Consider the following 27,414-nt stretch of genomic DNA (forward strand, 5'->3'; position numbering starts at 1 on the left):
TACGGTATTTTTACGACTCCCTGGCCTGGCCATATGGCCCGGCCCACTTCCTTGTTTTAGGGAAAAAATTTGCGGCGATGCTACGATTTCACCTTCTTTCAAAAAAGAATGACCAGTGCAATGCCCCTCGTAGTTGTGTTTTATTGAATCAGGAAAAGTGAAGATGGATCCATTGTCGAAAGTGCTCGGCGATGACCTGCATCAGCTCGTATCAGGAGCCAAGTTTCTGATGGTGGGAGCAGGGGGGATAGGATGTGAGCTATTGAAGAATCTCGTCTTGAGTGGCTTTCAAAACATCGAGGTGGTGAGTCAATGAATGCTGGCCTCATTTCCATAATGTCAACATTTTGGAGATATTTTCAAGGGGTCTGTGTTCCACTGTGTTCTGGTCGTTCCAGATTGACCTCGATACCATCGATGTGTCCAACTTGAACAGACAATTTCTGTTCCAAAAGCGCCACGTTGGAAAGCCGAAAGCCGAAGTGAGTGAGAGTATTGGTTTAGCACCACATACAATTGATATTATTGTATACAATTTAAAAAATAACCTACGTGGAGACAAAAATTTAATTATTGCAATAAAAAAGAACTGCGCAATCATATTCTGTACATACATCAAGGCAAATTAGGTGGGTAAGTTTTCCAAGAACGTTTTCATCGTGTACGTATTATACAACAACTACCTATTCCGCACCCCCCACCTACGCCAACATCCCCCTTCGATATCTCAGTTATATCTGCCTACGACGTTTTTGATACTCTCAAGAGATTGCCTGTCCATAAAGCTGCCGGTGGTGACATCCCAAACCGCATTCTGAAGGAGACCGCTGGTGTCATTGCCCACTCCCCCTGCAAAGTCTTTAATTTAAGTATAACACAAGGCCGCCTGCCACCATCGTGGAAAACGGCGCAAGTTGTACCAATATATAAGCAGAGAGGTTCCACAGCTGAACCCCAGAACTACCGCCCTATTTCTCTCTTGAACTCGGTCGCCAAAGTGCTTGATTCGATTGTCGCGCGCCGTCTTAGCAGGTTCCTTAGGAATGAAGATGTAATAGTTTCGGATCAGTTTGGGTTTGTACACGGTCGGAGCACAGTTGACCAACTGATACATTTAACGGCTAGCGCCGCCAAGAGCATGGACAGCAGCCAGGAGTATGATGTGGTCTTCTTGGATTTTGCCAAGGCATTTGATCGCGTCCCGCATTCTACCCTTCTGGCCCTTCTACAACCACTATGCAACCCAACGGCTACTACTTGGTTTGCAGGTTACCTTGAAGCTCGCAAGTTACAGGTCAAAGTTGGCGAAGACCTTTCCCCCCTCGCCCCTATCTCGGCGGGAGTTCCTCAAGGTTCCCACCTTGGCCCCATCCTATTTCTCCTGTACATTAATGCCCTCCCGAGATCAATCCCTGATGGCAACAGGACGGAAACATACCTCTATGCTGATGATACTGCGCTGGGGTTATCCCGACCGCCAGCAGCAGCACCTCAACAGCTCCAGTCAGCAATGAACATGGTGATGGACTGGGCTGCTACATTTGGTGGCAGGTTTAATGCCGCTAAATCCGTGCGTGTTGTATTCGGCAAACTTGACCCCGCCCAGACTCCTGCCCCAGCACTGCGTGTGGATGCTGCAGACCTATGTCCCTCGACTACCCACCGCCATCTAGGAATCACCCTGGATCCCCGCCTGTCTTTCCAGACCCACATCAATAGTGTCACCTCCAACTTTCGTCGTCGCGTTGTTCTGCTATCCTACATGTCACCCAATCTGACCCCTGCTCTCATTGCCCGCCTCTACAAAGGATACGTCCGTCCCTCCATTGAGTATGCTTCACCTCTGTGGAATAACAAACTGACCGCAGGAAATATTGACACTTTGGAACGATTGCAAGCACGCGTGGCCAGGCAGTATTTACACCGTTGGAAAGTGCCCATTCCTCATGGCATGGAGAACGTGTTTGAAGCTGCTGAATGGGAAAGTCTTGCGTGGCGGCGGCATATACATTGCCTCAAACTGTTTTACCATTTCACCCGCCAATATCCGGAAATCCTCAATAATCTCAACATAGTTCTATCCAAGAGTGCACGACGTCCCCACTTTTACCTCCTGCCCACTCACACTGGTCCCTGTTTCCGATCCACTCTACTACATTCCATGATCACCACGTGGAACTCCCTGCCTACCGAGATTAGGATATCTGAAACCCGTGGTGTATTTAGCTGGCACGTTAAGTCCCATTTCCACAGGTATAGATTCCATCCTCGAGGTTTTCTCACTTCCTGATTACCCCCCTTCTTTACCAGTACCCTTTTCGCTTGCTTCTACTCAGACTTCTTATTTAACCTCTTCACATTAATCTTTTTTTATCGTAATATTTTCTTCCTTTTAAGAATTGCACCCTATTGTACACGCATTGTACACATATATTTATTCTCGGAGACCCCCTTGATTTAGGCTTCGGCCTTTGGGGAATCCCTCAAATAATAATAATAATTATTATGTTTATAGTGATATTCTTTCAATTCGATCCTCAGGTACCCTAAACAAGGACTGAGCTGAAGTTTGTGTGTGTGTGTGTGTGGGGGGGGGGGGGGGGGGTTGTGTGTGTGTGTGTGTGTGTGTGTGTGTGTGTGTGTGTGTGTGTGTGTGTGTGTGCGTGCGTGTGTGTGTGGTGCATGTGCTTATGTGCATGTGCTGATGTGCATGTGCTGGCTGTGTTGTGCTGTGCCGTTTCTCAGGTGGCCAAAGATAGTGCTCTGTCGTTCAATCCCAGAGCCAACATCAAGTCTCACCATGCCAGTGTATTCAAGTAAGTACCACGTTGTGTTGTAACACAATCATGAGGATTCATGACACCCGACTTCGCTGCGACTTTCCTGTTCAGCTCTACCTCACAGATCTCGCTAAAGATCATGTTCGGCAGTGAGCCATGCAAATCTCAACTTTACGTGTTCAGTCATTCGAAGCCATGTGCACAGTTCTGACAGTGAGGCTTGCAGTGGACCACCACCTAATTGCTTTCCCAGAAACCATTCGACAGTCTTCAACCGAGCCAACCGTTGATGTACTTATACTGGTTAATTGATTAAAGTGGTAACAGTAACACAGGCCAGTTGAATAGTCAATGATGGTGCGACGGTCATTGCCTGTGGACTTCAGTCAGCCTAGTTTAGTGCTGAATGCCCGCACCACATAGCCGTGGGTGTGATTAGGTGCTCCCCCCCCCCCTATGTATACAGATATCTGTAGTTGTGCAAAAGTCGGGAGACCAAAAATCGAACTTATAAATCACGCATAGCAACAAAGTTGCTGAATACACAGGCAATGGAGCTGAGAGAGTCAGCACACTCCTGCTTGCACAGTGCATTGTATGGAAGCTGCGGGTTAATATGTAGCGCGGATTTTTAAACTATCACTTGCTTGCTGTTCCATGGACTCCACTTATGAGAATGAGAAGAAAAAGGTTCATGGTGCAGCCATCTGTGATAAAACTGGCAACTCGGCTGCTATGTGTCACTTAGAAGCTCTCTTATTTTTTAATTTTTATTTTTACAATGATCACAGCTCACAGGCAAAGACAAAAAATTGCATAGTGGGAGCATAGTGATGGTGAGGCTTTTTGTTCTCAGCCGACCTGAGGTCTCGACGTCATGGGGACATAAAACGCACCGAAAAAAAGAAGAAAATGAAAGGAGTGACAGGTACATGATACGAAATGTTAGGAGGAGAGACAGTACATAAAACGGAGGGGAAGTATAAGACAGACAGTGCTAGGAGGAGAAGGAGAGAAAAGAAGAACAGACGTTATTGGGAATAGTATGTGGTGCGGAATTTGGAAGTCACGGGGTGAGGCAGATATAATGCTGATAATCAGAGATGGTCATGTGCCCACGACCAGTCGTTGGTCTTCAAATAGTGGTTGGCTGCAAATTTGAAGTGTTTCAAGTTCTTGGTGCAGAATGGACCACAGAAGACTCCGGCGGGCAGCTGGTTCCAGATGGGGACAACTGCGTGAGGGTAGACTCAACACAGGTTGTTTCGGGAACGGACTGGAAGTTCATTTGCCAGTTGGTGTGCGTGAGCATTACATCTCTGGAATGTACTACAGGTGGAGTGGACTGCTTGGTGTTGGGGCTGCTGGGGTGGCAACATCCTCTGTAGAAGGGGGATGCGCATCCGGACAATGCATCTTGTACAGGAGGCAAAGTGCTGCAGCCATCCGACGAAGAGCAAGACTCGGCAGCCAACACATTGGGGCGATGACGCGGATGGCCCGGGCTTGCACAAGGTCGAGTCTTGCAAGAAGGGATGGGGCCGCTCCCATCCAGACAATGGGGCAGTACTCCATCTCTGGGCGCACAAAAGCATTGTAGGCTTGGATGCGACCGGGCACGTCTAGGAGGTGGAAAGCCTTACGTAAAGCGCCAAGTCGCTGTGTTGCCCGGAGGGCTACAGTACGAAGGTGGCGCCGGAAGGTAAGCTCACCATCGAAACTGATGCCCAAGATTTTGAGCTCTTGTTCCGTCACGTTAGATCCTTTGAAGTCAATCGATGGCATGTCCCATTGGGTGCGGTGGAAGCTGACAGTCAGTGCCTGGGATTTGGCTGGTTCAAATTTTATTTTCGATTCTTGACCCTAGCGGGAGATGTTGTTGACTGCTAGCTGGAGGGCGTGGGTGGTGGGGGTGATACAGCGTAGTGTCGTCTGCGAACGAGGCTAGGTCAGCACCAGCTGGTACGTGGTCCTCGCAGTCGTTCACGTATATGAGAAAGAGAGTCAGACCCAGAATACTGCCCTGGGGGGGGGGGGGGGGGGGGGCTCCAGCCTGAATTGGGAGCCTTAAGGATGTCTGGCCACAAATGACCACCTGAAGGTAGCGTTCACTGAAGTAGCTGCCGAGCCACTGGTGCAGTTGCCCACGTAGGCCGTATACGTTGGACTTGTGTAGAACACCGGGGTGTGATACGTGATCAGACGCACCGGCTATTTCAATGGCAAGTATGCGTGCTGCGCCTTTCTCCCCGGCTGTATGCAGCCACTGGTGGTGGAGGCTGGTAAGGAGGTCGGCTGCACTATGACCATGGCGAAATCCAAACTGTCTGGTGGAGAAGACGTTGTTCGACTTGAGGAAAATTGTGATCGTTCTTTTGATGATTGTCTCCATCACCTTGGACAGAATACACAAGAGCGAAACTGGACGGTAATTGGAGGGTAGCGACTTTGATTTCCGTTTGAATGTAGGGACTATGTTGGCAATCTTCCATGTCTTGGGCTGTATCCCAGTTTGGAAGCATTGGGTAAACAGTATGGAAAGCGGTTGCGCCAGTTCAGCAGAGCGGATTTTCAACACCCGTGCCAGTATCCTATCCGGCTCGGTTGCCTTTGATGGGTTGAGCTGGTGAAGGGTGTGTTCAACAGCAGCCACGCGGAAACGGACGTCCGAAAGAGCCTGGTCAGTTCGAGGTCTGACATATGGGAATGGGGCTTGTTACAGGCAAGAATTCAAAATCCGATACACGTGTACAGGCACACTCTCCGAACGCGGTCATCTTAGCCGAGACTGCATTTGCTTGCAAAATAGCGGGCCATGCATTCTGCTTTGTCTGCGCTGGCTGTGTACTCCCGTCCATCGGAATCACGTTATGTCGGAACAGATTAACTACGCCCATTGCCAGAGGCACGCTTGACGGTGCGCCACCAGTCACTGGGTGGCAGCTGCTTTGAGGTCATTTTCTGTCTCAGTTTCTCCATGAAAGCACTCTTGGCAGTTTTGAGACAGGCAATCGTTGAGAGCCGTCCATCTTGGTAAGCTGACTGCCGATCGTCGTCAGACTGGTCGTCTCTCAGGCACCTCCATGCACGTCGTTTCCTCACTGTGGCAGCAGGGCACTCAGGGGTCCACCATGGAGGATCTGATGCACGGGTTTTCAGAATTTTAGAGGGGATGAACCTCTTCATACCCTCCAGGATCCTCTCTGAGATGCCAGTGCATGACAGGTCTGGATCAGTCCGAGCAATAGCTGCCCAATTGGTGGTTCTGAAGAAGTGACGGAGCCTGGTCCAATCAGCATGCTGATACCTCCATACTGTTCTTGATATGGGAGGCTCGCGTGATGCACGGATCTGGAAGTCAGCAAGTATGCAGGCAGGGTCAGATTTGCCAAGAGGTGGCACGACAGTAGCGAATGATTCTACGGGTAGGTCGGACATAATCAGGTCCAGTGTGTTTCGGCCACGCGTTGGTTGGTAGACTAGCTGCTCAAGACCGTGCATGTAGCACATGTCCTCTGCATGCTCGCCGGCTCTAGTTGTTCTGCTACTGTGGAGCCACTCTTGGTTATGTACATTGAAGTCCCCAGCAACTGTCACAGTAGATTTGCGGCAGGCTGTGGAGGTGAGGCCCCTGCAGATCACGTCGAAGATGCTGGTGTCTGTGTCTGAGCACGTTCCCAGACGGTATGCAGCACATATAGCCACAGGCCGGCCAGTTGACAGTTTGACGTTTAGCCATACTAGCTCCTGACGAAGACATCAATGGTATCCAGTTCGTTCATGGCTAGCGTGGCCTTCACCCAAACTGCCACCCCGCCACCATGGCGGTTTTGGTCGCGTCTCAGAGGTTGGTAGTAGCCAGGGAGTGTCAACTCTGCTTGAGTCACAGCCTCTGACAGCTTCGACTCTGTTACTATGGAAACATCCGGGGATTCAGCATGGAGCACATGGCGAAATTCATCTAACTTACTCATTAGCCCAAAGGCATTTGTTACGAACAGTTTCAGGGTTTTGTTGGTCATTACCGGCTGAGGGGTGCAAACGCATTGCCAACTGAGACAGAGTACTTGGCTGCTTGGTCTGCAGGTGGTGAATCTCGTTGGTGGGTGCGAGCTTTCATCCCTGGAGTCCGACTCAAGGTACCTGCATCGGCAGAGCTCCCATCCTCACTGTCCCTTTCATCTGCACTGCTTGTGTTGCCACTGTCCCTTTCATCTGCACTGCTTGTGTTGCCAGTGGTGTTTGCCTGTGGTGCGGAAGATTCTGCGGTGCTGCTGCTGTTGCTGCTGCTGTTGTCGCTGCTGCTGCTGTTGTCGCTGCTGCTGCTGCTGTTGTCGCTGCTGCTGTTGTCGCTGCTGCTGTTGTCGCTGCTGCTGTTGTCGCTGCTGCTGTTGTCGTTGCTGCTGCTGCGGCTGCTGCTGTTTTCGCTATTGCTGCTGCGGTTTCCACCAGAGTTTTTGGTGAAGCGCCACGGTCGGCAGTACAAAGGCCTAGGCCAGAAGTTGGGGGCGGTCACAATAGGCATGGAGGTGGCATCTACGGTGACTCTGGCTGATACTCGTCCACTCTCTCCTACATGTACACTGCAGGTATGCACGGGAATGGAAGAGCCTGATATTGCCTGTTCGCTTCTGTCCATGATGAACTGTTTCAGGTGGTCCTTTGTGCAATCTGGGGAGATGTTGCCCACGTAGGCAACAGAGCGCTTGGTCTTGGGTGTCCCTGCAGAGACCAATTTCCAAGAGTCGTCCGTGATGGTGCTGAACACAGGCTTGGAGTTCTTGACTGGCAGGAGTTCAGTACCCTCTGCGTCAAAGTACATGACATTACTCCGTTTCCGTGTCCACTGAGGGCACCGTCTTGCTTGCGTGCCAGGGTGTGGCAGCGCTACGGGTACGGGGTTCAGTGTGCGTTCCCACGTGTTCTGCCTGCTGCTTTGGCGGTTTTGCACTCTTATTTGCGCGCGGCTTAGACTTTCCAGTGCTAGTACGGGTACTCTTATTCGTACTACTAGCTGCACTCTCCTTGACCTCCTCGCCTTTTTGTTGCTGTTGGTCGACATGGGCAATGGCGGACTGCCTCAAGGAGCTCAGTTTGCCTCGTAACTGTGAAACGTGTGCACATAGCTCATCCACACGCCGTTTCACGCGCTCCTCTCGTTCTCTAAAGTCTAAACTCACTAACATACGACGACAATTGCTGGATCAAGCTCGGGGTTCACCTGCCAGCTCGTCCATGGCGGAGAGTAGGTCAGGGAGTGACAGCTACTCAAAATATCACCTACTCTACACTACACTACGATTCTACACTACGACTCCTAGCTCCTAAAGGCTCCACTCTGGCCTGATGCCGGGTGGGCATGGGCTGCGAAAAACGACGAAAACTACAGCTCAAAAAAATCAAACCTGCCTCAAGTGTGCACACGTCCCCTTATGCGTTGCGTTTTCTTTGTCGGGCCTGTGTTGTGCTTGCAGTCCGGAGTACTCAACAAATTACTTCAAGCAATTCACTCTGGTGCTCAATGCTTTGGACAACAAAGGTATGGTTGGATTTCCTGATGCTATTCACCTTCTGATGAATAGTATGAAGTGCTTTACTTTATACAGTTAGTGTAGGTACTCAACTAATGCTGAAGGTAATAATACATGTACATGTACATGTACATGTAGTTAACCTGTACGTGTAGTTAAATGGAGGTGATTTTCATTTGCGTTGATTAAAAAAGCACACGTGTTCTACGGACTTCTTCTGTTGTAATGTTGCGTACTTCTGTGTGTGTGTGTGTGTGTGTGTGTATATATGTGTGTGTGTGTGTGTGTGTGTGTGTGTGTGTGTGTGTGTGTGTTTGTGCGCATGTGTGTGCGTGTGCGTGTGTGTTCTTGTGTATGTGTGTGTGTGTGTGTGTGTGTGTGTGTGTGTGTGTGCACTTGTTGCATGTGTGTAGCTGCCAGAAGCCATGTGAACCGCATGTGCCTGGCTGCTGATGTCCCACTGGTGGAAAGCGGCACTGCTGGTTACCTAGGACAGGTTACTGTTATCAAGAAGGTACGTGGCAGTGCACCCTGCTCATTCTGTAAGTTGTTTGTTTGCAGTCGGTTTTGTCGTGTTATTGAGTGTTAGCATCGGTACAGACCAGTGCTCATACTGGCTGTTTCTTTAAAAAAAAGTTTGCTTTAGTTTGCATGTAATACTTCCAATGTAGTACAGTCGTCCCTCTCTAATCCGGCTCTTGTTTATCCGGAACCCTTGCCAACCGGCGCACTTTCTGACGAAACCGATTTTTTCGTTCAATTCCTACATCTTAATCCGGCACTTGAATTCCGCCTCCGGCAGTGACTTTTTGAAACGAATCGCTCAAACTGCACGTAGTTTGATTTCATAATCCGGCAGTCGTAAATCGCGTACCGTACAGGTGCACTCCTTGCCAGGCCAGGCTAGGCCAGTCTGGTCAATGTTGTCCAGGAGACAACGGCAGTCAACCAACCAACCATACTTTCTTATTTTAGCAAGGAGTAGTGTCCTGCCAATTTTCAGGTGTGTGCGTGTGTGTGCAAGAGTACATGTGAACATGTTCTCTGTTTTACTTTATCACTTTATCACTGTGTATATTCCCGGAGAACAATTGAGAATATAAAGCCGTGCACCAAATACTTGGGTCGGCACGGAAAAACCCTGCGTTTTGACGTACATATGATACATGCATGCAATTGGGTAGGGCCGTGTCAGAGGGCAGGATTTCTTAATCCAGCACCCTCGTTAATCCAGCAGAAAACGCCGTAGCAAAAGGTGCCGGATTAGAGAGGGACGGCTGTACTTCCAGTGCATGATATATCACTTGCCTTGTGTATTAGTTCATTGCAGTCTGCCGCTGTGTATTCTGTGCTCATCTGCGGCTGTTGGTTTGTGCACACAGGGTGAAACCGAGTGCTATGACTGCTTGCCGAAGCCTACGGCCAAGACCTTCCCGGGATGCACCATTCGCAACACACCGTCCGAGCCCATTCATTGCATCGTGTGGGCCAAGCATCTGTTCAAGTAAGCTTGTCATGTCCATCTACAATGTACAGTGCTGTAGGTACATGACCAGCAGAGCACTGGGTGCTGAGTTAGGCTAGTATAGCTGGAACTGGTCGCTTTGCAACTTGGGAGTCGCTTTTGTTTTGTTTTAATCGACACGGCTATTGCCTTTCATTACTTATGCATGCATGTTGGACTCAGTAGAGCGTCCAGCCCCTATATGATGTCCAACCCCTATATAGAGTCCATTGGTCCAAAATCCACTGTACAGAGTCCAAACTTGGAATCAACTGTGAGCTCAAAGTTTAGATGTACATCACTCCCTGGCCCTGTATAGAGTCCAGCCAATTGGCTTCACCCCTATAGAGAGTCCATTGGTCCAACATCCACTGTACAGAGTCCAAACTTTGAAATCAATTGTACAGAGTCTGTATGTGGACAAAACTCCCTGTATAAAGTCCAGCCAATTAGGCATCCCCTATCCAGTGTTCAAAATTAGACATAGGATCTGCTGTGAGCAGTTAATCCTTTACATCATTCACTTCTCAAGATAAAAAAATAAGTATTGAGGCTCCACTGCAGCCACTTCATTACATGAATAACCCTACAAACACCATCCTCAAATCAAGTGGTCTCTTCGCAGACGCTGCAAATTACAATATCTCAATCATGTAGTGTTCTCAAATCATTGTGCACGCATACACACATACACACACCCACACAACGCCAAGAAAATACCAAGAATCGAAAGAGAATAGGCCATGATGGAGAGCCAAGGATTAATTTATTGTTTTCAAATGCACGCGCACACACACATACACACACACACACACACACACACACACACACACACACACACACACACACACACACACACTTATACAACGCCAATAACACCAAGAAAAGAGTAGAGACACAATACACACGCAACTCCAACAGCCATGCAAACGACCACCCATTTACACGTAAAGTAAAGAGGGATAACAAATAATTGTACGAAACGAATGCGTACGTGGACGGGTGCGCGCACGTTTACGTACATGTATTAGTGTAAGAGAGTAACATAGTGCAGTAGTCAGCATAATACTAGCACATGCTGAGAGTGCAATAGCAAGCTTCACCATTGCTCATGGCCATGCAAATGTTCAGCAGCACTCACTTCCGCAAGCTTCTGAAGATCAGCACACCTGCAACAAATAGATGGCACAAGGATACGCTTATTACAGTAATGATGCATGGAAGCACACAACTACTACGTTCTCAACGAATGTGATGCTCAATGAAAATCCATCCACTCAAAGACCTGTGAACAGGTGACGGTGGGGACAATAATCTATCAGTAATACGAGGAATACGATCGTTTGTGCACACTCAAGACGCACAGACACACCAACATACATGTAGTGTACTCCACAGTGTTTCACTTCACTGCAACTAAATAATTGAAATGAGATGATTTAACAATCTGTACAGCGTTACCGTCAGTCAAACAGTCTTCCCCAAGATGGAAATGCAATGTTTTGTTGTCACGAGGCAATTTCACTGACACAATGTCATGTTTGTGACATCAAAACGGTTACTTCATGGAATACATTACAGTATGATCTTGAGAAGCTTTTTCTTGTCATCGGCATACAAGCAATCCTCCTCCTACTACTACTAGTACACTGGCACTGCGTTTGTCGATCCCATTGTATTTTGGCATCATACTAGAGGAAGAGTGTCGTGGAGTTCACATAATTATCACAGGACAAAAATACATTTATCATGAAATAAAAGTGATTATGGCTAGACGATTGATGCAAAGTCCTTGCAGTCCTTGAGGACTGATATCATTGTCACGCAACTATTACGAAGTCGTTGATTACTTTTAGGGCATTCATTCAAGCAACATCAAACAAACGCGATACGCTCCTTGAAAATGGAAAAATTTCAATCATAACGACAGAACAGCAGACCAATCGAAACGAGTAAAAGCTTCCTTACCTCAGTCATTGTCCTGCCATGTAGTTGGACAGCCTTTTGACACGGTGGTACAGGCAGCTCTTGTCCATTCAACCAGGGTATCCTTGTGGCGTCGAACGAAAGAGAGTGTCAGTGTATCTGGCTCGTCAGATCGGAACTCTGCTGAACTTTTCTCGTTCTCCGCTTTCTGCTTTCATCCCACGCACTGATGAAACCGTTCAAACGTCTTACTGTCAGCAACTGCACAGCAGAACTGGCAGCCATGGCCAGTCAAACAGGGGATCCTTGTGGCGTCGAACGAAAGAGAGTGTCAGTGTACCTGACTCGTCAGATTTGAACTGTGATAATTTTTCTCGTTCTCCAATTTCTGCTTTCATCCCGCGCACTGATGAAAGGCTGTCAAGTGCAGTACGATATACAACAACGTAGAAGTTCAGACTCCATGTGCTGGATTGTGCACATTTCCATCCTGAATTGGCAAATACTGTACAAGCAGAAATATTCGTCTGGAATTTAATTTCGTCTTTTTCGTCCAAGGAGCTGTTGGACAAAATTAAATGCCGGACTAATATTGATTTGTCCAGCTTTTCAATACACTCTTATGATCCATGGACGAAATTTACAACCAGACGAACTCCCTTTCTTTGGAGTTGGACGAAATTATTGACCGACGAAATTTTCTGCTTATACAGTACTGTGTACAGCAGTGCATGCGTCGGTTCAACATCGTATTTTCGTTGTATACGCCGAAGTCGCTTCACAGGTAGAAAATCGACAGGGGGCGGGAATTAGAGAGGGGGCGGGAATTAGAGAGGGGGCGGGAATTAGAGAGGGGGCGGATCAACGGTACTTTACGGTACTACTGTACTCTATTTCCCTGAAAAGATGTGGTACCTTTAACAAGAAACCCTAAGATTACAGAAGTGGGTGCAACTTACAGTCGAGTGTACTAGTATTGAAGTGAACGCACCGAGACAGTACAACGGAGACTTGAGAATAGGGACGCGGCTTATACTCTACAGTGCTGTCAGGTGCCGGGGTGTGTAGTGCCGGAGAATGGACAGGCTAGGATTTCACCAAAGCACAGCATACTAATGTATACACGGTGACTCAACTGTGCATAGACCATAGTACATGTACATGAAAAATCAGAACGGCCTAGGCTACGAGGCTGATCTCCCAATTCTTCGTAACCCGACGGTGCTGTCGGGTATTGGGTTATAGTTTTTGCATTGCAGGCGGGACATTAACTCCGAATTATTACTGTTGTTTGCTACTGTTATGTAGTCAATTATTCGGTGAGGTCGATGCGGACAACGAAGTTGCTCCCGACATGACGGATCCTGAAGCGGCGAAGGGTGGTGCTGTTGCAACGGAGGGTGCCAGTAAGTCAGTGCTTCCGCGGTTGGCGTGGGTTTGTCCTGGTTGTCTTGATTATTGTACCGGATACTGATTTGAATCACTCCTTCTTGTGTCTGTATTATGTATGTGTAGCCTGTCTGCCGACTGGTGAAGAAACATACACGTTTGTAACATTTGTGTATGTTCCTTTGTTGAGCAGTTCTCTCTCTCTCTCTCTCTCTCTCTCTCTCTCTCTCTCTCTCTCTCTCTCTCTCTCTCTCTCTCTCTCTCTCTCTCTCTCTCTCTCTCTCTCTCTCTCTCTCTCTCTCTCTCTCTCTCTCTCTCTCTCTCTCTCGTGCGCACGTGTATGATTGTTTATGTACATTCCAGGCAGTGATTCGACTGCGTCCAGTACACAGGAGAGCTGCGGCACTCGTGAGTGGGCAGAGCGTGTCGACTATGACCCAGAGAAGATATTTACAAAGGTAGGCGTGGGTGTGTTTCTTCTTCTGATCACTTCACAGCTACTCTGTGCATATCACTTAGCAAGGGTCCGTTCAGGATACTAGTTTCAGGACAGCTTCGCATGGAATGTTGACTGACTTTCAGTCGCCTCAAGAAGAGAACAGAGTTCACCATGGTGATTGGCAGAGTTCACCATGGTGATTGGCAAACCCTCGAACCAGACAGTAAACTGTGAACCTTCCAAGTAGGACGTCTGTTGGTTTTCACTTTGGACATGTGTTTCAGGTAGGTGGTAGGCCATTGAATTGAAACTTTGAAAGTAGTTACTATTCTGGTGAATGCTACAACCCGTTCAGGGGTCAGGCTTGTTTCAAAATTGGTGAAAGTCGTCTTCGTGAAAGGTGGGTTCACTACCCGGGGGACTTTTCATTTGACATTTGCTGACCACTGCTAACAGCTTCGACAAGTAGTCGGTGAGCAAGTGATTGGGTGGTAAGCATTGTTGTACGCAGTAACGAACTGCTGTTTTGAATTTCACGCCTTGCTCTTTTTAACTGCAGCTCTTCCATGACGACGTCGTGTATCTTTTGTCAATGGATAACTTGTGGAAGAAGAGGCGACCTCCCACTCCTCTAGACTATCACTCGTTGCCAGCGGAAGCTCATGATGGTGGGTACCTTGAGGGCATTCTCGTCTGTGTTTGAAATCCAAAGGACAGTGCTGCTCAATGAAGTCTGATCGAATGAGGTGGTGTGGCACCAGGCGTCATGCCTCCCCAGTCAACACTGGGCTGTGCACTGGCTCAGGGCACTGGCTTATTTATGAGATCATATGAGCATGACTAGTATGTCATTCACTGCACTATTGCTATTTTACTACTGAAGTAGTGTAGTAACGGACAGCAATTTCCGGGAATCAATAATCTGCATAATATAAGTACCAATTCAGCTTTGCGAGCGGATGTGCGACTATTCAGTATTCACCATGCATACGGGATGCATTTCGAAAAATCAGTTTGGACATTTCAAAGCTACCGTGGCCAGTCTTGATCCACCTGCAAGCAGATAACCAAGAAAGGATGCCACCCGACTAAGGCTGGAGGGCAGTGGCGCAGGAGAACCATTTATCTATCGCCACAAGTAGCGTCCGCCGATATGCATGTCAACCTGGAGAGGTGTCCTTATGGTAGATAGGGGTTCAGCCGAACAATCACCAGCGGTTGATTTCATGGCTGCACAGTCCTGCTCCAGCGTGGGATTGAGGTGAACGGGATACGCAATTTCGGTGAAACGGTGGCTTCAACGGGAGTCCTAGGTTGCCGGCTGAGTTCCACGACTCTTGGACCACTGTGTTGTACTACTTTTGGACTGGATTCTCAACTTTGATTTGTGCAGAAAGAATTTGTGTGGCAGCGCTGTGGGAATTAATTGTAATTGTAAGGGGTACCGGTAGTCTTTGCTGCGCATGTGCACTGTTAGTCTGCCTGTTGCAATGCTGCTGCAGGCATCCTGTACCATAGCCTGCATAGGGCTACTACCCCCGATGCTATGTAGTATCATCTTTGCTGCGTTCCTGATGAACGCACACACATTCTGTATTGTGTGCATGTCTTTCTGTGCTCCTGTCCAGAAGTGAACGGTTCGTCTGGCAACCTGAGAGATCAGAAGATGTGGAGCCTGCAAGTGGCGGTGGACACACTTGGCAGAACGTAAGACCGTGATCCTTGTGGTGATTGCTCTTGCGTTAGTTGTGATGCAGCTGATTGCAGCACCGTACACTCCATCACCAGCTTTCAGCACCTGTCTCTTCAGTTATACTCACTATTGCTATGGTATTGTGTGTGGCTGGTGCGGCGACCAACAAAAGAAAACAGAGTTGTCAAAAACAAAGAGAACAATACAAAGCGAGAGCGTTATATTGCTAACTGAGAGCCACGCGCAAGCTAGCATGAGCTGTGCCGATCGCTGTGAAATCACAATAACATAGGTACAAGTTGAATCAGCACTGCAGGCAGTCTGCTGCACATCTTCGACAAAAAGGAAGAAGAGGAAACTTTACTACGCCAGTACATACTCTGTACAAAAAAACCAAGAAATTCAGCACAGTAATGGATAAAATTAGAACGAACAAGATTTCGCATGTGCCATATACTGATACGATATACAGAGTGTTTCCAGCATAACAGTACTTCATAGAGTGCCCATGCTCACGTAGCTAATTGTCCAGATTAGATACCCGAAAACACTATCTGACACAGCTGTAATGTGGTTCGTGTTTTCGTGTTTGTTTTCCTTGTTGTAATACCAGGTTAGGTGAGCTGAAAGTCGCTCGTCAGCAGCGTACGGACAAGCAGCTCGTTTGGGATAAGGTACTTAGCGTAGATTGTTGGTCTGACTGCTGCAGTGCATGCCACCTGAGTGCCAACGAATACAGTCATGTAATTGAAGTAGTATAATGTGTGATGATGGTTGTTGATCATGGAGATAAGCAGATCAAGCAGCTGACCAAGTAAACGGACAGCTAAAGAAGAGGACAAACTAAGGAACAGATAGGCCGACAGAAAGATGTGAAAAGTGGACCATTGGAGATTGGGCAGCCCATTGTTGCGTTTTGTTGTGAACATCCACTTTGTTACCACTGTAGCTGTTAGCTCGTGCGAGCTGTTTGTGCCTCTAGCATGGTATCTCTTCTGTGCGCTTGTATGTCACTCTGACATCTATTCCTCTGTCTCTCTTTGTCTCTGTCTGTCTGTCTGCCTGTCTCTCTCTCTCTCTCTCCACACATCTTTCTGTCAACAAGGTCTTACCACACCTGTGGAGCTTGACCAATGTGGTGTATGGCTATTTGTGGATGTTTCGTCTTGCAGGATGACGATGAAAGTCTGGACTTTGTTACGGCTGTGGCAAACTTGCGAGCACACGTCTTCGGTATCAAGAGGAAATCGAGATTTGAGTGCAAGGGTAAGATACGCACACACACACACACACACACACACACACACACACACACACACACACACACACACACACACACACACACACACACTCGCGCACAAGTCCAAGAAACCGAGATCAGAATGCCCTGATCATTTGTGCAGGGCAGAGCAGCAGAACTTGCACATGGATATCTACACAGTTTAAGTGCAGTTGCTCGCTCTCCTGGGGGTCTAGCAGTACAGTACTGTTGGACGCTGAAGAACGGACAGGCTACCAGGCACTGGATGCCCGTCTGTACATGGCGGCTCAAGCATGTTGAAATTTCTATATGAAAATAAGAACGGCCAGGCGACGACTCTAGATCCCCAGTTCTTCGGCACCACACAGTACCTTACTTTTTGTCTGCAGTAAAGCAACCAATATTGTGAAAATCTACTACTGTCGCACAATTTCCAATGCGTCAGACACTTGCTGTTTTTCAGCTGGGGTGTTGAGATACCCTGTAACCCCATCAGTGCCACGGACCCGGGTGACTCAATTCCGGAGACATCACTGACCAGTGGCCATACATTGAACACAACAACGCCTCACTAAACTGTATTTTTCCGTATCACAGTGGTTTTGTTCTCAACAGGCAGTACTGAGTACGATGATATTGTATTGTTTCTGTTTTCCTTTTTTCTGTTTTTTTGAAGCAATGGCGGGTAACATAATTCCAGCAATTGCCACAACTAATGCTGTCATTGCTGGTCTCGTTGTCATGGAAGCGTTCAAAATTCTCCAAGGCAAGGTGTCTGACTGTAAAACGGTGAGTTGAGTTTTGTCTAGTGTCTGTGCTCATAGCTGATCGGGCTGCATGTTGTACACACACTTACACACACACACACACACACACACACACACACACACACACACACACACACACACACACACACACACACACACACACACACACACACACACACACACACACACACACACACACACACACACACACACACACACACACACACACACACACACACACACACACACACACACACACACACACACACACACACACACACACACACACACACACACACACACACACACACACACACACACACACACACACACACACACACACACACACACACACACACACACACACACACACACACACACACACACACACACACACACACACACACACACACACACACACACACACACACACACACACACACACACACACACACACACACACACACACACACACACACACACACACACACACACACACACACACACACACACACACACACACACACACACACACACACACACACACACACACACACACACACACACACACACACACACACACACACACACACACACACACACACACACACACACACACACACACACACACACACACACACACACACACACACACACACACACACACACACACACACACACACACACACACACACACACACACACACACACACACACACCTGTCCTATCCTATTGAGCCACTGCCATGTAGGTTACGTGGGCCCCGGAGGGGCAGCTGAGAGAGAGGAGGAGCACACAGCCCTGTGACGATCCAGGTGATGCGGCAAGCGAAATCGGCGGGAGCAGGCGCAACACATGTGAAACCCTGACGGTCCTGAACGGTCGGATGACTACAAGTCCGTGAGCAGCAATGACGGGCGCGGCCAGGTGTAGACGCAAAGCAGCGGTCACACGCCTGACAGTGAGCGGCGCAGCACAGCAGAGAAGCAGGCAGCGGCAGGGGCGCATCGACTGCTGACTGGGGGTAAGCATACTTGTGCCTTGCCAGACCTCCACGGGGCAATGCTGGGCATCTACCAGTGCTGAGTACGCCGAGCGCCAGGTGGAACGCGACTCGCATGCAACTCGCCATTCCCCTTGTGGCCGCGAGAACGAAGGTCAGACATAATACAATCCTTCCAGCGCCGACGAGGGCCATGAGCTGGGCGACCTGACGGAAGCGTGCCAAAGAGAACTTGCTTCGGCAGCCGGTGGTCCTCCATCCGAGCAACATGTCCGAGCCATTCAAGGCGGCGGTGCTCCACCTTCGTGCGGATGGTGTCGGGATCACCCCACCTCACGCGTAGTTGGTGATTGGTGATGTGGTCATCCCAGCATTCTTGGCGAGACACTCCCATGATCGAGCAGATGCATCGGTGGTGGAAGACAGAGAGCCGCTGCAAATCCCGTTGAAGAGGCGTCCAACACTCCGAACCGTACAGCAAGAGCGACAAGACACAGACGTTGAACACACACCTCTTGATGTGTAGGTCCAGGTGCTTGTTGCCAAAGATGGACTTTTGCAAAGCGCCACACGCTCGGGAGGCATTCGCAATGCGGGAGTCAACATCGTAGGATGAACGGCCGCCGCTGTGAATTACCGAACCCAGATACTTGAATTCGGTGACACAGACAATGTCGACACCAGCTAGACTGAGGGGTACGCGGTCAGCAGCAGACACATCAGCACCAGCAGCCAAAAACTTTGTCTTTGTGGCACTAACCGCGAGGCCAAATTCAAACGCCGTGTTGTCAAAAGTTGTCAATGCGGCCTCGGCACCAGCTCTTGATGTAGCGAACAATGCCGAGTCATCAGCGAACTGAGCCTCCGTAGCAGTAGTGACAGGGTCGGTGCGGTGAGACTTCCCGTAGAGGTTACCAGTGTCAGAATTGTGCGAGAAGCTGAAACCAATACCAGGTACACCACTAACGCGCTGCTGCCATCTGCCTACCACGGCCCACATGAAAATGTTAAACAGCACGGGCGCCATTGAGCAACCCTGGCGTAGACCATTATGAACGCTAAATGGATCTACAGTTGTACCACTCATGCGTAATACAGCAGCCATTGAGGTGTGAAACGACTTGATCACCGCCAGCATGGGTGAAGGGACACCAGCTCTAGCCAATACCTGCCAGAGACACTCACGAGGAACCGAGTCGTAAGCTTTGCGCAAATCGATGAAGACAAAGGAACCCTTGGTTTGATGTTCTACTGTCTTCTCCAAGAGTTGGCGGATGGTAAATATCACACACACACACACACACACACACACACACACACACACACACACACACACACACACACACACACACACACACACACACACACACACACACACACACACACACACACACACACACACACACACACACACACACACACACACACACACACACACACACACACACACACACACACACACACACACACACACACACACACACACACACACACACACACACACACGCGCGCGCGCTCGCACACACACACACACACACACACACACACACACACGTGCACACGTTCACACATGCACACACATGCACACACTACTACTTGTGCTTCCTCACTACCAGAAACTGGTCAGGTGGGTCTCCCCTGGGGAGAGATAATAGCGATTTAGAAGAAATCTGGGAAAGATGACTCCATTAAACCAACTGCCCAACGGCTGACAACCCCAAAATCACAGTGTAACGGTATTCATGGCGCAATGGGAAATGCTCAGTCTCGTGCCATTGGGAATTTCTCGAAGTATTCTCCGCGAGTGAGAGTCTTGGAAAGGAGACTTCGGACATGATTTGGCAGACGAAACTTACCTTGCCGCTGTCAGTGAACAACCTTACTGAATAATTTCGTTTAGAGAAAGAACTTTGGTTTGCAAAAGGGTACGCGCGGACGAATGTTTCAAGAGCCTTTTTTTTTAATTGGCCCACTTACTAAAATAATTGTTCTGCTATTAGTTAGAGCTCAGTAATAGGAGCATCACTGGCCTCTGGCGAGGGTCCCTGGCTCGAGTCCTGGTGGTGACAGTCAATTTTTTCTTCAGACTTTTCCCCTTTCCCTCAAACCAATGAATAGGCGATTTGTTACGATAGCAACTTATTACCAGCTCAGATCATACAACTTGATACCGCTGGGTTCACATTATTGACTTTGTAGAGACAAGCATGCATTTCACAAGCAGGTGCCAGTACAAGAAACAGAATTTACGGTTGGAATACAATGTAGCTCACTAAACGCCGAGCATGCCACATCAATACTCATTGACCTGGCTTCCAACACTGCTACTTAGTCAAAGCTTAGCTGCAAATAGCTGTCACTCAAATTGGTCTTTGAGAGTGAAGTACGAGTACCGTAAAGTCTTGTATAAAAGCCGCACTTGAATAGAAGCCGCCCTCGAATAGAAGCCGCCATTTTGGGCCCATCAAATCACACATAAGCCTGGTTTTAGTGTAGACATACATAGAAATACCTGTCTCATATCGAAGCCTGCAAAATTTCACCAAGAAAGTCATAGAAGCCGCGGCTTTTATACAAGACTTTACGGTACGTTAACTGTAACACAAACAGTGTTGAGACCCATCACAGACAGCCCATCATAACATCATATTGCGCGTGCTGTTTTGCTCGTTTGTGCTTTTCTCGATGCAGATCTACTTGAGCAAGCAGCCGAATGCACGTAAGAAGCTGCTGGTTCCTTGCAGCCTAGTTGAGCCCAATCCAAAGTGCTATGTGTGCTCCAGCAAGCCAGAGGTAGGTCACACCGGTATTGTTTAGTTGTTGGACTTTCTGCTGCGTTCACATGGGGTTGTCATCATGCAACAGCCATTCCTAGCCAGAAACATTACTCTTTCGTTCGATTTGTAATACATCCACACCAAGGATAAGTAAGACGGTGGCAGATCAAGCGGAACCACTCTGCATTGAGTGGCAGATGAGGAGACATAAATAAGCATAAAGGTCAAAAAGAAAATCAGTTATCATCCTATTGCAAGAAAGAGGTATCATAAGATTATACTGTTTGTACAGTATATGCCTCTGTCCACGTTGATATCCTCAACCACTCTTGGATCTCCGCTTTCGCGACGATGAGGTGTGTGTGTGTGGGGGGGGGGGGGGGGGCACTTGGACGCCTGCGTCTTCGCCGTATGGTAATGGTGCATCATTGTCCATGACAATGACCGCACCTGCAGTAGAACAATGAAGATGACACTAATCAAACAATGTGGCCCTATTATAATAAAAAGGTTCAAAGGCTGAAGCACAACCACGATTAGTTGGTTCACCTGCCGGTAGATGCTGTTTAATTGAAGGTAGTAGCTTCTGCTTCCACCATTCTTCAAAGTGCTTCGCGTTCATTTCATTATGGTAATCATGAGATTTGGTGTTTCCCACAAACACCAACTAACACCCTGGTAGAAAACCACCTTTCCAACCAGCGTGCAGGATTATCAGACGCTTGCCCTTCCCAGAAGGATCTTCAAGGGGTTGCTTGTCACCCGGTGCACCGTTTAGATACCTACAGTAAATTGTACGCCGCAAAATGTTCTCCCAGTAACATTTGAATACATGTAGTAGCTTCTTCCACAAGCAGAAAGCATTGAGACTACTGAAACACATACGTGCGCCACCTATACAATGAAGCCATCTTCACTAGTTCTCATCACCACTCATATCCAAAGACACATACAGCATTGACAAATTATACCGTTACAAACACTGCACCAGTGCCATGGTTTTCTAAATTTGGGAAGACTCGCCATTTCCCGGAAACAGTATGATGGGCATTGATCCAGGTTTCATCCAGGTAAACAATTGGTCTGTCTTCCCGACAAATTTCCCTGATGCGACGCAGAAAGTGATGACGCCAAGCAACAGTATCAGCCCGCTCCATCATTAACTGAGTGTTCCCCTTTGTCTACCCAACGCATATGGCCGATTGGTTTGCAGGCCTGCCTGCGAATCATGAGGTCCCGAGTTCAAGACCCGCGCTGGTAGCAGGGAGCGTGTAAAAAGACTTTTTACGCGTGTTGAACTGCGCCGACACCCACGGTCAACTGGGTACTCACAGCTCGGACACGGCTGTCTCACAGTGCGTGATCTAGTGCACAGCAGCGTGGGTATGAGTACAGGCTCTGTAGTCGTGATTGCGGGGAAACCCCGCACTCAAATTCAAAAAAATTCTCAAACTTGCTCGACGCGATCGTCGACTTATGCTGATATCGAGGCCCTTCTGAGCTGCACGGAACAACGAGAATCACACCAACTAGCTCTATACATGCGGTAGTGTAGGGCCTTGCAGGAACCGAGCCGAAAAAACTGTTTCTTTCCCGATCGAACTGTTTCTTTGCTGACTTCCTTGTTGAACGCTGCTACGTAGTGAGACTTTGGTAACGATTCGAAGTGGAGTTGGAGACGCCTGGTATACCCTACTGGAGCAAACGCCACGGCTTTGGGAGGTTTTTCCAGGTAGGACTATCTCTTGTTTCCACGCTCAGAAAAGTTCTTCGTGTTCTGAAGGGCAGATCCATGTTCTCGGCGACTTACCCGAAGGTACATTGTGCTTGTTTTCAAAATTTTCAAATTTGTGTGCATAGGTTGTGTGGAGTGTTACGATGGATCCTGATCATGACTATGCGTTTCATGTGGGGCATTTGCATTCCCTATGTCGTTTGGGTGGCTGCAAGCTACCAACCCACCGTAAGGGCAACAAGTCATGGAGTGCCCCAACCTATAGTGTCAAGGATTACTCCCTAGACATATTTCGTGCGTTTGGTGAGAAAGTGGAAGGAGATAAGGAGGATATACACCCAAGTCATTTTTGCAAGGCGTGTTTTGATAGCATGACGTCTGTCATGAAGACAGTAGGAAGTGGTGCTGTTGCTAGTATTAGTGGTGGTTGTGGTCAGAAACTGCCAGCTTTGCACCAATGGTCTGCACATACAGACACGAAGTGCAGCATTTGCACGGCTATTGCTGCGGCCAGAAAGGGTGGCCGACAAAAGAAAGCCAAATCCCTTCACGGTGTGTGTGCGGCGCCACGGCCTACTCAACCCTCCCCCACCCATGGTACCGATGTGGACCCGGAAAAGCTCTCCGCATTGTGTACTGGAAGCCATGTGTGTGGATTGCCTCTGTCGCCAGACAGATTCACGTTCGTACCGAGTTCGTTGGTCTGCCCTATTTGCGGCCTTGTCGTGAATCGTGCTGTGGAATCGCCGTGCTGCAGCAAACTGTTCTGTGTGTCGTGCATTGTGGGTTGGCTGGGAGCCAGCACTGTTTGCTTTTCATGTAAGCGTATGGTGCTATTGTCAGGTTTTAAACAACCACACGTATTTGCTAGCAGCACACTACCTGAGCTTGTTGTGTCTTGTGACAATGTTGGTGAGTTAGCTTTTGAGGGCTGCCCAGCAAGAGTTCCCCTCGGAACATTGAAGCAGCATGTAGCGGACTGTGCCTTCGGCAAGAACCCGCCGCCCAAGCGATATTTGTCGCCAGCGTCTACAGTTGGTAGTGTCCTGGACGCTCCGCCCAGTGTCCTTCAAGGTGATGTCGGGTCGAAGCTTCTCACAAAGCTTATCGAAGCTCGATCCGATGATGGTCGCCTTGAACAGCGTACCCGAGGCAGTACCTCCATGTGGCACCGCGTTCCTGTCGCCAGGGTGTCATCTGCGGATGCCTCCTCTGCGACTCTGAGGAGAAGGGAAAGCCTTCTCACTACCATCCAGGAAGCAGCATGTGGTGGAGCGAAAGGAAAGGATGCGCAGAGCATTCACGCGCTGCAATCATTGCGTACGGCACGACGTGAGGATCTTCTGCGAGAGGCCGGGTTGCTCCCAGAAGGCTTGACCAAGGGGATTGGACTTGCCATCAAAGCTGACCTCCAACTTCCTTGGAATGGCTTGCGGAAGCTTCGCCGCTACCTAAAGTTGTGTGGTCTGCCACTAGAGTCGGAACGGGAAATGCGGAAGCAGTTGTCGGAAGAGCTCCCGTTCCCTCTCGTCGCTGAAGAAGTTCCTCTTCTTGATAGCTCTGGCACGGTCGTGATGAGCCCAGTCGTGCGCTTTGAGGACCTCGTGCAGCTCGTTCTGCACTTTGTTGAGCTGAACGAAACAGCGGGCACGTTGCTTTGGAACGGGACACTGCCAGAAGATGAGCTGTGGGTGAAGATTGGAGGGGACCATGGCGGTCATTCATTTAAGCTTTGCTTCCAGCTCGTGAATGTTTTGCACCCCAACTCCCTGAGCAACACTGTTCCCTTCTTGGTGTTCGCTGGAAAGGACTCGCCCTCCAATTTGGCAACGATGCTTCAGCCGTACGCTGAGCAAATTGCCAACCTTCGCGGATCGACATGGAAGGGTAAGACCATCAAAGTGTGCCTCTTTGGGGATTATGATTTCATGATGAAGTTGTATGGGCTGTCAGGAGCAAGTGGTGTCAGACCCTGTCTGTTCTGTTTGGCCACCAAGAAAGATATGCAGCAGACACATGACACTCCCTTCCCTGACAGAACCCTTGCCACTTTGAGCGAAGACCATGGTCAGTTTGTGGCATCTGGGTCCAGACTTCAAAATGCCAAACAGTTTAACAATGTCATCAGACCCCAAATCCTCCCGATTGACATTCGTGATGTGTGCATTCCCATACTGCACCTTGATCTTGGTATTTTTCCTCTGCTCTTTGAGGCAATGATCAGAGATGCAGAAGCCATTGACCTCATGCTGGCAAGATCGATTAACGCAGAATCAGCAAGCGCAACATTCAAGGAAGTAGCCGAGAAACAGCAGCAGCTATGGGCACTGCTATCAGAGAAGGCACAGCAAGAACAGCAGCTCTATGTAGCACAGACGCAACTGCAATGGGCATTGCTGAATGCAGCACAAGCGGTGCAAGCAAATCATGCGGCAGAAGCACAACACGCAGGGTTTGCAGCTCAGTTACAGCAGCACTGGGCAACACAACAGCAGCAATTAAATGAGATCAGCGGCCGCATCGCTCATTTAGAGGAGCAGCTCGTGGGTGCTAAGGTCAAGAATGGTCCTTGCGCTTCATCCTTTGAACCGGTTTTGGTGAAGCACAGGATCGATCGGCAGGCCTATCATTCTGGCGCGTTTGTAGGTAACCACATCAACAAAGCACTACAACCGTCAGTAACTCGTGAAATTGTATCTGCTCCGGTCAATGTAGTCGCCTCTGTTGTCAATCCTGATGGTGCCCACTTTGCTCCGACACAGTCTCAGCATCAACTGATCCAAGCTGCCGCAGAGTGCTCCCAGAGGTACCTGTCGCTTTTTGCTGCGTACGCCAGTTGCAGAGCCGTCTTCTCTTCGACTAGCGCAGCTGACGACACTATCACTTCCAGCTTGCAGGAGAAGATCAATTCCTTCATGGCGAATGTCCGGTCCGAGGTAGTAGCACGCCACAAACGCCCTGTAACTCCTAAGTTGCACCTTCTCGAGTGTCATCTTGTCCCCTGCATGGAGAGGTTTGGCATGGCTCTTGGTGCTCTTGGAGAGCAAGGTGGCGAGTCCATCCACCACAAGTTCAACATGTTGCGCCACACTCTGCAAAATACGAACAAGGATGTCGACCGCCTCAGGATTCTAGTGGCCCAGTACCTGACGACAGCGCTGCCAACTCACAACAAGCTGATCGTGCCGGCTGCCAAGCGCAAGAAGACAAGCTAGCAATAAGCTGAGTATGTGACGGCCACTGGGTGGATCATGGAGCGAGCTGCAGGATCCACGCGCTCCGCAGGTAAAGTATTTCTATGTTTCTGAAATTGAAATGTACTAATAATCTTGTCAACTTCTTACAATGTTGTACACACAGCAGGTAGAACTGGCACAATGTTGAGTCAAATCCACAAGCCATGTTAAGAACATGGCTGGATATCAGGTGAGGGGCGCTTCTTCAGGCAGGCTGGGGCAGGTAAGTCAAACCAACTACAGACATGAATTACTCGTTCAATACTACAAAATTATTCACAAGCTCAAAATGCTACGATTCAACGCAAGGTAGGGTGCTCCTTGAAAGAGAGTGAAACAGGCTGGGCCATGGGGCGCAGGTAAGTCAAATCCACAGGTTGAAGCTATAAATCCACAACATAACGTCAGGCTGAGAGAATTGGCAGCTGATCCTGTTTCTAATATATTACTTTGCTGGCGAACTATAAAATTCTGAACGCCGAGGTAGGTGGAACTGGGGCGCTCTTTCAAGAGCGGGTGGCAGGTGGGCCAGGTAAGTCCATTAGACACGTTGAAGCTACACATCTACCATATTACGCTAGGCTGAGAGTAGCTTTGGCAGCTAATTGTGATTCTAAATATTACTGTTCTGTCTAACTGCAAATTCTGAAAGTCGAGGTAGGTGGAACTGGGGCGCTCTTTGAAGAGCGGGTGGCAGGTGGGCAAGGTAAGGCAATTCAACAAGTTTGAAACAATAAAGTGTGCATGTCACAACCATACCTCCAAAGGACTCGTCTTCCAAAGCTAAAACTCCAAAACGATGAACGAAGCGAAGTATGCTTCGAGTGGTTCTTCTTGAACATTTTTCGAAAATCAATGCAAAACGTGCATTGTTGTACAAAAATTGTACGGTCGCTTCGCTGACGCGTACGCGACGCGCGCGGATCACCATCACAACCTTTTGCGAAAAAAGTCGGTAAAAAAGACGCCATCTTACCATATGCACAGCGCGAGTCAGCCGTGGGCCCTCTGACCTGGCCCTACCCAATTGCATGCATGTATCATACGTCAAAACGCAGGGTTTTTCCGTGTCAACCCAAATATTTGGTTCACGGCTTTATATTCTCAACTGTTCTCCAGGAATATACACAGTGATAAAGTGATAAAGTAAAACAGAGAACATGTTCACATGTACTCTTGCACACACACGCACACACACACACCTGAAAATTGGCAGCACATTACTCCTTGCTGTCAGCGAATTGTGAAAATATAGCAGTCAGGTCTGCAGCAGTGATTGTGGCACCGCAACTCCAGTCAACTGAACTGAACTCTGAAGTGGCCCCACGCGCGCGGCACTGACCAGACTGGCCTACAAATGTAGCCTGGCCTGG

The 27,414-nt window shown here is 48.7% G+C and overlaps 1 protein-coding gene across 1 annotated transcript; it reads left to right on the top strand.

Annotated features, from left to right (window-relative positions):
• Window positions 1-135: 135 nt before the first annotated feature.
• On the top strand, window positions 136-21,086 carry LOC135828531 (SUMO-activating enzyme subunit 2-like; the record flags this gene model as incomplete). The annotated part of the gene is given in 14 exon segments (XM_065340976.1): window positions 136-304; window positions 399-482; window positions 2,746-2,816; window positions 8,255-8,319; window positions 8,725-8,825; window positions 9,694-9,815; window positions 13,050-13,147; window positions 13,494-13,588; window positions 14,129-14,237; window positions 15,198-15,276; window positions 15,876-15,936; window positions 16,435-16,528; window positions 17,200-17,312; window positions 20,985-21,086. Coding segments are annotated over 14 exon segments (1,335 nt in total), but the record flags the coding sequence as incomplete, so codon positions are not given.
• Window positions 21,087-27,414: the final 6,328 nt, after the last annotated feature.

Source organism: Sycon ciliatum, chromosome 1 (assembly GCF_964019385.1).
Source record: "Sycon ciliatum chromosome 1, ocSycCili1.1, whole genome shotgun sequence".
NCBI lineage: Eukaryota > Metazoa > Porifera > Calcarea > Leucosolenida > Sycettidae > Sycon > Sycon ciliatum.